The 13,154-nt window shown below is 45.7% G+C and overlaps 1 protein-coding gene across 4 annotated transcripts in view; it reads left to right on the forward strand.

Annotated features, from left to right (window-relative positions):
- Positions 1-267: 267 nt before the first annotated feature.
- The window catches only part of KIT (KIT proto-oncogene, receptor tyrosine kinase), an 84,967-nt gene continuing 72,080 nt past the window's right edge, over positions 268-13,154 (forward strand). For all 4 annotated transcript variants that reach the window (XM_059066440.2, XM_059066438.2, XM_059066441.2 and 1 more), the window contains exon 1: positions 268-418. In XM_059066440.2, the coding sequence (XP_058922423.1) occupies positions 352-418 (67 nt within the window). In that variant the 5' untranslated portion in view covers positions 268-351. The remainder of the gene's footprint in view (positions 419-13,154) is intronic.

Here is a 13,154-nt window from a genome sequence, read left to right on the forward strand (position 1 = left end):
CACAGGAGAGAAGAGGTGGAGAGATGAAGGGGCTCTGGGGTCAGGAGCCGGCGGCAAGGGCCGGTGTGCCCGCTCCCTACCCGCGGGCTCGGTCTCCCGGGATCAGCTCTTCGAAGAAGAAGGGGTTACACGCTGCAGCCTGGGAGCAAGACCCTGGAGTGGGGGAGGGAGGGAGGGGAAGCGAGGAGGGGCGCGGAGAAGGGGCGTGGCCGGCACGCAGTGGGAGGGCGCTGGGAGGAGGGGCCGCTGCTCGGCGCTCGCAGCTCTGGGGGCCCGGCTTTGCCGCGCTCAGTGCACTTGGGCGAGAGCCGTAACGTGGGAGGGAGCTCTGCTCCCAGCGCAGCCGCCGCGATGAGAGGCGCTCGCGGCGCCTGGGATTTCCTCTTCGTCCTGGTGCTCCTGCTCCGCGTCCAGACAGGTGGGAGGGCGCTGCGGGCACTGGGACCGCGTCCCCCGGCTCACCCTGTGTCCCCCTAGGGCCCGAACACGTTGGGGTGTGTCGGGAGAGGTGGTTGCCGGCCCTCTGGTGCCGGGGCATTTCAGCCTCCGGGAAGATTCGGGGCGGCCCTGGGACTCCCCTAAGCCCTGCCCTGTTCACCTGCGCAGGGAGCTCCCTGTCGCTGGTGGTGGGCGCGCTGAGCTGGGGGTCTTCCAGGAATGGGGGTGGCGAAGGGGCCTTAGGCTGAGCGAGGTGAGGCTGAGGGCAGCGGGTTGTGTGCGAGTTTGGGGATGCTTTTGTGCGGAGGGTGAGCGGGCGCAGAGACGGGCGGCGAGGGGGTTCGCATCCAGCGCGTTAATCTTCGCCGGGCGCGGCGCGACCGCTGCTTCCTTTTGTTAAAAGTTGTGCGTGTGTGACCGGCGCACCGGAGGACCGGCCCGCAGGTTCTCAGCCGCGCGGAGGGCGAAGTTGAAGAGCCTTTTCTTTAATCTGCGGCGGCAGCTCTCCAAACCGCGGCGCTCTTTGTGCCCCAGAGCAGGGGACGGACCCGCTGCCTCTTCTGCTCCAGGCGCCATCCTGGACCCGAGTCGAAGACTGCGTTGTCCCCGGGTCCTCCGGTTATGCCTTTTGCACGGGGAGCGTGCCGCGTGCGGCTCTGTGGCCGCGAACCTGGAAGTGCGGCTCCGGAGACAACTTGCGTAGGGCGTGTGGAAAGCAGCCGCTAGGTTGCAGACTTTTTGCTTTTGTAGATTCCGTGCCCGAGGCGCTCCCCTTTCTGCCGGGTGCCGTTTCTTTCCTGCAACGCGCCTCGGAGCGGCTGAGGGCTGCGTTTGCTGCCTGCTCCCGGGGGAGGCGGGGACGGTGCGCCGAGACACTGCGGTTCCTGACCCCAGCTGCCACCCACTCACGGCCGGAGTGACCGGCCAGGCTGGCAGGGCTCTGCAAGCCCCTCCACACGGTGTCTGCGACCTGTAATCGCAGGTCCCTGTTTTCTTTGGGAATTTAGAGATTCACAACACTCCCTCCCATATGATATCTCTACTGAAGGGCTGCCTGAGGTGAGGGGTGGGAGATGGAGTGGAACTTTCTGCAAATCTTACTTACATCTTAAAGCTGTTACGAAAATCGGTTATATCTGCGCGGGAACTTGGGTCTTCAGGTGGAGGAGGATTTGCAGGCTCCTGGAAGCCCTCAGATTCCTGCCCCTTCTCTTTTTTTCTGGGCGTCGCTGGTGCGCAAGCGAGTGCAGGTCGCACGGCAAACCCCTGAAGCCCTGCTTTTTCCCAGGTCTTTTTTTTTTTTTTTTTAATAACCTTTAAGGCTAACTTGATGATGTAAGGATAGAAAGTGAGTCTGAACTGGAATTCAAGGGCTCCAAAGGAAGCATCGCTATGAACTATTGTGGGACTCTATCTACTGCTGATCAGTTTTCCCATAAAGTCTTAAGATGCAGCCTTCCCCTTCCCGGTCTTTATAAGGCATTGTGAGGGCTTTCCTGTGGGGGAAGAGAGGTAGGGAGGGATCATGAATGAGTGTCCGGATTCCCGTGGCGGATTTGACTGCGTAAGCTTCGAATTACACGTTTGGTCCTTTCCATCTTTGTGCCTTGACATTTTCATTTCAGTGAAGGGGTGTGCACTGGACCCGACAGGGGCACAAGAAAGGTAGACCACACATACTATTTCCCATTTTTAAAATTAAATGAATCAATTGCTCCCTTATTCCTCATAATTAGCCAGCTCCATCCAACAGATTTTTTTGGCAAAGGGGATTTTAAGGTCTGGCTCCTGGGGGGCAGTGTGGTGTAGTGACAAAGGCTTGTGCTGCCTTTCTGGTGCTCCATTTCTCTTCTATTGGCTGTGTGCCGTTGTGCCTGTCCCTTAAATTTGGGGGAGCCCGGGGTCCTCAACAGGGCAGTAAAGGGTCTGCACCATGAAGGATCCTATGGGTTCCGAATTCTCCTCTTCCAGTGTTATGAGCATAGACTCTACACTTCCTCTGAACTCTTTCCCCCAGTCCTTCCTGTCTGCTTGAAATTCCACTGCCTCCTGGTCACAGCGACGCTTGGTGGGGTCCTACTGGTCTGCCTCTGGTTAAAGCAGGGAGATGCAAGTTCTCTCCAGTCCACTCATGCTCCCCTACAGTTTCCCTTTGAGGCCTAGGAGGTGCCAACTCTGCAGGACCCTCCATCATCACCACCCCCGCCCCGCCCCAGTGTTTACAACTCCTGTGCCCAGCAGGATGAACCTGCAGTGAATAGTGAATCATACCCTCCCCTCGTTCCTGCAGGTGTGAGGCTAGAGTCATCCCCAGCAGCTGGACACATAACATTCTGAATTACTATCCTGATGGAAATAACATGATGGCCTTATAAAAGGGAACCCAGATAATTCATTTATCCCCTTTCTGGTGTTTCCCACCCATCCACACATTTTTTCTTCAGACTTTATAAACCATTCATGCTGTGCTATTGCAACATGTTTTCTAGGGTGCCTCCAATTTCACATTAGTGCCAGACCCAGTGCTGGGGCCTTTCCTCTCCACAAGCCCTGGAGGTAGTCTTGTTACCATCCCTACCAATAAAACTGGAGAAACTGGCTGAGGATAAGCCAGTTCCCAGAATAATCAGGGGTGAAGCCTGAGATTGGCCCCATATGCCCAGCTGTATATCCAATCACCTGATTTCTCAGAATCAGTTGTAAAGGGAGATTTATTTGAAACTATTCTATATCATATGCCAGGCATTGTTGGAGGTTCTGGGAATATAGGATGGCCAAGATCATTACTTTCCCAGTGTTGGTGAAAAAGAGCTAGATTGCCTGTCATACGATGTCTGAGTTAGTGTTCTCAATTTGAGGGAAGTATTCATTTAAGGGGGAGTCATTCAATGATAGCTTCCCTGAGTGGTATGTAGGCATTTGACGCTGGGTATGAGGGCTTTAGGTGTTAGCTGTCTTATTCCAGGTAGAGTCCCTCCAAAATGAAGACACACTGTCTCTAAAATTATGGTGCAAGTTAGTTGAAATTTTTTTCCATCCCCACTGCAAAAACCTAAAAGTGGTCTCTTAGCATTATATACTTGTGGGGTACTTGTGAGAGAGAAAACTCCCAGTGATGGGTAACATCATTGGCTGTTTACCCTGGGCGAGCACAATGAGATATAATGGCAGCTCAGCACTCGAAACCTTTCTTTTTCCAAAACAAATGCTCATCAGAAATGTGCCAAGTTATTTTGTGGGCTTCCCTTGGAGCAGGTTTATGTACAGATGTTGTTGTGATGGATTTTGCTGCTGTTGTTGACGGCCCTTAGAAGTTGCCCTGAGGATTTTGACTCATTTCCTCAAGTCTCCCCCAGCTGATTAAAGAAGGACACCAGGAAATGAGCCGCGGTGTCCTGAGCAGGAATTCTTGAAGCTGGACTGCAGTGCAGGGACCCCTCAAAGGCAGCGATCAAGGCTGCAGCGGCATTTTCTCCAGAATGAATTTAGTTTAACAGCTGATAGGCGAGGGAAGTGCTTAATGTTGCTGCATTCACATATGGTAACTTTTTGAAAAAGGGGACTGAAGGACTTTTGAAGAAACCCTAAGCATGCAGAATTTCACCTGCAGTCTCTGTAACTTGAATAGATATTTTCGTGGCTGCAAATCCAGAGTGAAGAGGGCCTACAAGGGAGTCACCAGAGGTAAAAGTTTGAATCTAGGGCGAATCCAGTGTAAATCATTGTTGAAAGCAGAGAGGACTTGTGAGGAAGCCTAGCCTGGCAGCTCTAGTCTCTGACATTTTGGACCTGAGACAGCCCATCTTTTGACTTAAGACTCTTAATTGCAGACTCATAGCCCTTGCTTGGGTGTGTTTCGTTTGGCCCACATGATGCTTTTTTAGAAAACATTGGGGCAGTATTTAAAATATGGAGAATTTATATCAAGATCTAGGTTTCTTTATTCTCTCGAAGAATGGAAAACTCTCCGTCTTTAGATGGGATCTCTACTCTTTCCATTGCTCTAGATAATACCACTCTATACTGCCAGTCGGGCTTTTAGGCATTTAGTCTTGGGTCCCAGTGAGCACAGGTGGGACCACGCAGGTACCTAGTGGAAGGAGCACAGGCCTAAGGAATGAAAACAGCCTTGTATTAGTCTGCTGGCTCCATGACTGACAGCTTTGTGACCTTGGAACAAATTGCTTACCCTTGCTGAGCTTCACTCTTTCATCCTAGTGTTAGCTGTGTGACTTTGGGAAAATTACTTAACCTCTCTGTCCCTTTAAATGTGTGGCTACATATAAAGTTTTTAGAATGGTACTGCCTGGCACGCTCATGGTACAAGCTCAATACATGTCAAGCTCTGTACATATTTGTTACCTGTAAATTAGGAATTATTGCTGTCCCTAAAATGGGAATAATGCCTTCTCTAATATGATTACTCTAAAGATTAAAAACAGATTCTTGTAAAGATACTTGGCACAGGGTCTGGGATGGCATAGGCACCTAACCAATGAAGAAATTCCATGAGTATGTAGAATCTGACTATTTCTCTTTATAATCCTTGCACGCAGATACCAATAGGTACTAACTTGACAGATTTTAAAATGAAATAAACTTTAATTTTTGTCTTGAGTTTTACATAGCTTTTGACAAAACAGTTGGGAATCACTAGTGTTAAAGAGTGAACAGATCTTAGACTATTTTTTTCCCCCAGGGGGGAAAAAACCCAGAAGATTTTTAAAACATCTTTATTGGAGTATAACTGCTTTACAATGTTGTGTTAGTTTCTGCTGTATAACAAAGTGAACCAGCTATATGTATACATATATCCCCCAGAAGATTTCTCTAGTGAAAACATTCATACCGTCTAATTTTTCCATTCATCTTATGCTTTAGCCTTAATGCTTACATTTTGTTTATGAAATGAGTTGGTTAGGTATTTTCCGCTGCATACCTTTCTGACAGGTTTTTAAGGCTTTTGCAAACTTTAAAGTTTAAGCTAAATTGTTATTCAGGGCATGTGGCATCAGAGTTAAGGGTTTGGGCTCTGAAGTTGACAAGTTTATCCAGCTTGGCCTCTTGCCAGCTCTGTGACCTGGGACGAGACCCTTCACCTCTGCCTAAGCTTCAATTCCTCATCTGTAAAATGGGGATGATGGCATAGGCCTACTGAAAGGAGTAAATTAGATCATGCACGAACCACACTTTGCATAGCTTCCCTTACAGGGAAGGCACGGGGACTCCACCATCAGGCTGATTTTATGTTTCTTTTTCAGCGTTTGTCTCTTAGGGAAGAAATTTGGAAATGGTTTTAAACCAGATTGTATAGAGGGGTTTCTTTCAGTATTAAGATGAAGTTTATCCATTCAATGTCTAGTTTTTTAAAAGGTTCACAGTTAGTGTTAACGCATACTTCTCTCCCTGGTTCTTTGTTTAACCTTATTCACATGCTGCTTTCCACCAAAGGGAATATAGCTTTCTGTATAAAAGTTTAGGAGGGGAAAGTTCTGTAAATGGCCCATTTTCTCAATGAATAAGTAACTGTAGCTCACAGAGGGTCCATGAACCCTATTGCCTTCTAAAGTGGCATTGAAAGCACCTTGAGAGGGAGGAGCTTTTCCGTGACTATATGAGGCCCTGCCCTAGCTGTGAGGGACCAAGCTGAGCTTGTCCGTTGCCCTGGGCTGGACACACAGCAGTGCTTAGGCAATACTGGTTTAACTTCTCTCCTGTTCTCCAGCACTTGTACAGAGCTTTGAACATAGTGAATGCTGAGTCAGCATTTCAGATTCAGTTTAACAAAGGATGATCAATCCCTATGCCTTGGTCCTTGTAGGGACTGTATGTGTGGGCTCTGGGGGTGGGGTAGGAACAGAGCAAGAGCAGAGCCAACAATTCAAAGAGAATTGGTGTCGTAAGAAGTGCAAAGTGCCCAGGCACTTTCACAGAAGAGGAGTTTACATCTTGGTGGGCATGTGATAGAGATCAGGGATCAGTCCATGTGGGAGATAATATTTGACATTAATTTCTAAACTTTAAAAGAGGGTAGAGGGCTTCCCTGGTGGCGCAGTGGTTGAGAATCCGCCTGCCGATGCAGGGGACACGGGTTTGTGCCCTGGTCTGGGAAGATCCCAGATGCCGCGGAGCGGCTGGGCCTGTGAGCCATGGCCGCTGAGCCTGCACGTCCGGAGCCTGTGCTCCACAACGGGAGAGGCCACAACAGTGAGAGACCCGCCTAGCACAAAAAAAAAAAAAAAAAAAAAAAAAAAAGAGGTTAGAGTGTCTGTAGTTGAGGCTTGTGTTGGAAAAAGCCCCTGAAACAGGGAGCAAGAAATTAAGATCTTATTTGAAGATTTTCCAATCTTTCAATTGGTGTTAGGACTGGGAGTAGAGAATTGGAGGCGAAGAGGTTGGAAAGGTGGACTCTGATTAGCCTCAAGGAGCATTGGAGGGGGAGGGTATATTTAGTGTTGAGTTTGGTCCAGATTCTGAAAAAAACTTTGAAGTCAAGGCTACGGTAGACTTGACCCAGTAGTGGGCCTCCCAGCTTTGCTTGCTATAGTCTAGGGCTGTTCGCTCTACTATTCTGTCCTGTTCAGCACACTCCCCAACCTGCTCCAAAAACTTGGACATCCCCTTGCTGTGGGCAGCCAAAACTATGGGAGGTGTGTGTGTGTGTTTAAATTTTAGTAAAATGCACGTAACATAAAATTTACCATCTTAACCATTTTTTGGGTGTACAGTTCAGTGGTGTTAATTACATTCACATTGTTGTGTAACCCATATCCAGAACACTTACATCTTGCAAAACCAAAACCCTCTACCCATGAAACACTCCCTGAGCCCCTGACAACCATTATTCTACTTTCTGTCTGTATGAGTTTGACACTCTAGGGACCTCATTCAGTATTTGTGTTTGTGACTGGCTTATTTCATTTAGCATACTGTCCTCAAGGTTTATCTGTGTTATAGCGCATGTCAGAATTTCCTTCCTTTTTAAGGAAGGCAATGTATATATATGTGTATGTATGTACTGACCGCATTTTTTTCTCCATTCATCCATCGATGAACACTTGTGTTGCTTGCCTCTTTTGGCTATTGTGACGAATGCTGTTATGAACACGGGTGTACAGATATCTAAGGGAGTGTTTCTGAGGGGCCTCTGTTAGGACGGTTAGGCCCACGGCTGAGAGCTAAGTGTTGGTGGGGAGTTCGTCAGAGGGACCATTGGTCATACTCTTTAGATGGTTAGGTGGTCTCTGGATGAAGGAGTGAGTGCTTGCGTGTTGGGGTGCATGCTCGGGAAAGAAGGGGGAACACTTAAGAGACATGAGGAAGATAGAGGTGGCAGACTTAGTTACTTTGCTTGGCAAATTTACAGGCATCTTGGATGTGCCAGGCACTGACGAGATTGTGGGGAAGGGGAGCAGGAACTATCTCCGTGGTAACGGAGATCTGGGGGTGCTATGGAGTTCACAGAAATAAAGCCAAGAAGAGGAAGCCCGTTTGAAAGAGGGCATATGATGCTGGACTCCGCTATGTTTGTTTATTGATTATTTACAGGCTGCATTTACTTGACACTTAATTTCATAGACACGATGATAGATATAAATGAAAATCTTCTTAGAGTCAGGTCCATGTAAAAAATTAAACCCCAAAGGTCACAGAACATGGCTCTATAATATTACAGTAGGATTTGGGGATTATATTTTAAAAGTATGTTTATTGGTTTTCTCAGAGAACAAAATGGATGTTTTAGGCACAGAAGAGGACGTAGAGTTGATTAAAGCTTTGGGAAGTAGGCCCTTTGAAGGCAACTTAAAGAATTGGATTTATTAAGCCTGGAGAAGATAAGGTAAAGGAAGGTTTAGTGAATGACAGTCTTCAAATATTTGTAGTATGTGAGTGAAGAATGGGACAAAATGAGAATAGTTTAAATTGCCCCAGAAAAAAATTGAGGTTTTTTTTTTTTTTTTTTTTTTTTTTTTTTTTAGGGAAAATTCTTTGATTGGAAGGGTTGGAAAAGACTTTATTGTGTTACCAGACTTATAGGGGCTTGGGTACAGGTATGAGAAAAGCCAAAAGTCATTGTCATTCTGAAATGGTTAGGTCCTGCCCACCTCAGTTGGCTTGATGACCCTTTAACGGCCCAGCTGAAATCTTTCTAAATAAAATAACCAGCTGCTTTTCTCTCTTCACTGCCTCGGCTGTGGGGGGGGACTGTTTCTTATAAATTCTGGGTAGACTCTAACAGGATCCTCACAGTTTTGGGTTATATTGAAAATAGCCAATAAAGAACCCATACCTAAAAATGGGTTATTAATTGATCTATTGCAGTTGGGGACAGTGGATCATCTAACCACAGAATGAATTGTGCAGTGCACAATAGCTTAAGCTGAGTGCCAAAATAAGAAAAACAAGGAAGTTCGAGGTCTAGAGAAATCTATAATCGACCATAATTAGCCCTAACCTAAGAATGATTGTGTTCTGTGATCACCCGACTGTTGATTTTGAGACACAGCCAGCCATGCTGCATGTAGGCTGACAGATCTGTAAGGGTGAAGGAAGTCCTTTTCCCTTGATTACTCAGGGATGGACTGTTCAGTCTGGGGTTTACCCAGCACCCTCACTTCCCTTCCCACCTGTCCCTTCCCTTTGGTCATTTCATGGTCATGGCTCAGTGGCATTTTAGATCAGCCAGTGGTCCAGCAGGGGAAGGTGGTAGAAATGAAATTGCAATTGGGCAGTCTCTGGTTGATTATATCATTTCACTTGTCATGTCAACATGCATGATGATTTCTGAGATGTGATCCCTGCCTTCAAGGAGCCTGGGATCTGTGGAAACATAAGTGCTTGGTGTAGATGCTAACATAGTAAGATTTGTAATAAGGTTTAAATACTAGTGCTGGTCCAGAAGCCAGGACACATACTCATTTGCATTAGGTTGGAGGACTGAGCATCTTTTCTTGAGTAGAATGGCTGATTCCAAGGAAGATCTGGGACCTGAGTTAAATCTTGAAGAATGGGGCAGGAATTGGTCAAGGTGTGAACAGCAGAAGTAGAGGTTTACAGTTAGCTGAAAGACTCCCATGGAAAAAATCTCTGTGGAGACTTAGCAGAAGATGAGATAGGATCATTTTTAGGGCACCTGGATTTTTCTTCAATAACTGCAGTGTCTCCTGCGGTACCATATGTGATGAGATTTTTGTATGTGTAATCTGGTCAAGTAGATGCTTACTCAGAGAACAGAAGAGTATAGGTCTCACTTTTGCATGATACTACATATATTGTATGCACAATGCAAATCCAGAGTAGGTCCACGGATGTGTACTTTGAGTTGCTTTTAAGTCCAGGGCTAATTACCCTCCCTTACCTCTGACTCCCCACCACCCCCCAGCCAAGATCACAGATTTTGTAGGCTCAACATCTGAGAGTAGCAAGAGATGATCCTTGAGTCTCTGCTTCTTAACAAATTTTAAATATTTATTAAAATGATAAGTCAGGAATGTAACAGTCTGCATAAATTCACTTGTTCAACCAACCAACCAACCAACCTGGCAACAAATGAAACCCCCAAGCCTGATAAGAGTCCTGACTGGCTTAGGCCATCTTGGGATTCTGCTGTAGGTTCCCTAGCCCTGCATTTAGAAGGTAATTAAAAGGTAATGAGGGGTGCTGGTCACTGCCCTTCCCAAAGCAGGGAGCCTTGGGGAGGAGGTGGCTGTTTGTGGCGGGCAAAAATCTATCACTTAAGGAAAAAGTGTGAGTGATGGTACTTTCCAGGGAATGCCTTGTTCTTGACCTAATGGATTAAAAAATAATAGGGAAAATGAAAAGAGGAGAAATCCTTACTTTTCTCCTTGTGTCTCTAAGTTCTTCAGTGAGGCAAAACATCCCGCTTCATTTGGGTTTATCCCAGGTGACTCACGTTATTTCAAAGGGTGTTATAAAATTCTTGAAAACAATCAGGGCTGCCAGTAATTTAAATATGATGGCCTATGCAGACTCGTTAGCAGAGGAATTGCTTTGCAGGGTTAGAACAAAGGTGGCGTTGTCACAAAGAACTTTGGAAACTATTTGGTGTCTCTTTTTATTGGAAGTATTTATAGAAAGGGATCTAATGTAGATGTGGCTTCTGAGGAAAACATTTACTAGCGATTTTGTGTGGTATTTGGCTGTTATTCTACTTGGCTAGTGCATGGTTAAAAACAAAACTATTGTTTAAAAAATTGAAAATTATACTACTTGGAAAGACTATGGGTCCATTATAAAGTGATAAGTTTTTAAGTTTATAAATGTTAAAATGCATTTCCATCCTAATTTTTACAATGTAGATTTCTTTTTTAACGGCTGATGGAAGATTTTCATTTCAAGGAATGGTCTGCTAAAACTGCACGGACTGGTCTTTCGGGTTTTCATCATTGTTAAATCAAACCAGGATTCTTACTCCAAAAATATGTCATTAGAATCACCACTTGAAAACAGTTAATTGGGATGTTTAAAGGTTTTTCTCCTTATTTTAGTATAATCCGTATATTTACTACAGGGAAATAGTAGACAAGTTTCTAGCTCAAGCAAAATGCATCACTTTCATGAAAAAGAACCCCCCTTTCCAGCTTTTTAAAATAAACTAGCATATGTAGAAGGGTTTATGAATTTTTTAGGAGATCTGAATGTGTAGCCTAATTTCCATTCCAGTCTTTTCAAGGGATAGTATTTTAAATGATCACCTTCGTTTCAGAATGACTGCCTTCTAAGAAGAAGCTGGCCAGGATGCTGAAAGAGCTCAGGTAGTGAGTGGCATGCCATCAGGTGAGGACAAATCCAAGGCAGGTGTAGATAGCTTCTCTCTCCATTCGGAAAACTTGGAACAGCAACTCTGGGCATAAAACTGTAGTGCTTAAGATTTACAGTTTCATTCTTTTAGTCCCTTCAGTATCTTTTAAACGGACCCTACACGTACCAGGAATTTATAGATTTGTTCACAAATAATTATTGACTGCAGTAGGGGGGCGAGTGGTATAGTTGTAAACACACCAGGCAAAAATCTGTGTCCTCTTGGGGCTTATGTTCTAGTGAATTCTTTTTCTTTCATGAGTCCAGGTCCACAAAGAGCCCAGAAGGAAGAAAAAGTCTAGAGTCAGAGAAAGCGCCTTCATTTAGATTTATTTCAGTTTCTTATTATGGTCAATTAAGGAAGGAAGCAGAGAAAGGCAAGGTTTCTCAGAGGGTTGGGGGATGGGGTTCACAGGGAAGGAGGGACCAGAGGAGGCAAAAATGAAGTTAGGTAGGGGTGGGTTGGGGAAGGGCCTGTGTCGGGGCCGACTCAGTAGGAGCTTTGTGAGATGTTTGTCACTTGAGTCCTGTCTGCCCCGTCAGTGCCCTTCGAAGGGCTGAGCATCACACGCCAGTCTTCCAGCTTGTCACGGCTCCAGTCTTTGTAACTTCAGCCTCTCCAGCAGGTGTGAGGATGTACCGAAGTGGGTGGCAGAAATGTCTGCAACACCGGGGGAACACAGATAGGTGTCTGTACTTTCGGGACTTTGTGGAGCCTTGAATGTGCCAAAGTGCATTGTCCGTCTGTGGCTTTGGAACCATTTTTCCCAGAATGCTTTTGCACAGCTGAGAGAGGATTCTTCAGGGGTCCAGGCTGAATGCTCTCCAGTATGTCTCCAAGGAGTGGAGGCTCTGCACCTCCTTTTTAATTCTTTCATCTTTTCCTTGTCACAATCTGACCACCTTCAGTTTTTAATAATACCTGTATTTAACTAATGGCACTTTTGAGTCTGACAGAGCACCGTTTAGCCACCGTCCGTCATACTGGGCATGGTGTGTCAACTTCTGTGTTGCTGCAACCAGCCTGGGTGAGGTGACAGGGTGACTTCATCTGACTTTGCATTTTAGCCTTAGGGTGGCCTTTCAGAGTTCCATAAAGTGATAAGCCCTCCAGCTTCAAATCAGGGACTCCCCCCAGATGAGAATTGACACTGTTGGTACCCAGAACTGGAAAGTTCCTTCTCTCTCAAGTCTTGGGCATGGAATAGGACTCGTGCTGCCTTTAGTATTGTTAGTGTTGATCCTCAGGAAGGAATCCAAGATAAAGACTGTCCAGGGACAGAAAGTGGTACCTTCTTGAGTTATGGGCAGGAAGGCATCCACTGACCACAGCTGTGACTGAAGGCATTAAGGTAGATACTCAGGTGCGTGGTACCATGTCAGTTAATAATTTCAATGAAACCAACAGCTTTAGGTATACAAGTGTGGATGCTTAAGTAATTATGAAATCAGTTGCCTTAAAGCACTTGGTTTAGATTTGACGAAAGACTACTGTTTCTAAGCCAGAGAATTATTTTTATCTGGTGTCATCATCATTGGTTAGCACCTGTTGTTTTGGGTGAGAATTTCAGGGCCTAAATTTAAATAGACCCTGTTTAAGTTTGCTATCAGTTGACTAGGAAAGGATGTAAAGAAAAAGGGGGTTGTTCTATGACTTCTAGGCTGGGTTAGTTGAAAACCTGTTAGCAGCCATTTTATTTCAAGATGGAGGAATTAAATCTCACATTAACTTTAAAAAATATGTAACTTTAACATACGTAGAAATGTAAGTATTATATATTTATCAGGGGACCATCTCACACACGGAGAATAGTGAACGAACCCTCATATACCTATCATCCAGCTTCAGCAGTTGGATCAACACCAGTCTTTCTGCTTTACCTCTACCCACTTCA

Source organism: Kogia breviceps, chromosome 6 (assembly GCF_026419965.1).
Source record: "Kogia breviceps isolate mKogBre1 chromosome 6, mKogBre1 haplotype 1, whole genome shotgun sequence".
NCBI lineage: Eukaryota > Metazoa > Chordata > Mammalia > Artiodactyla > Physeteridae > Kogia > Kogia breviceps.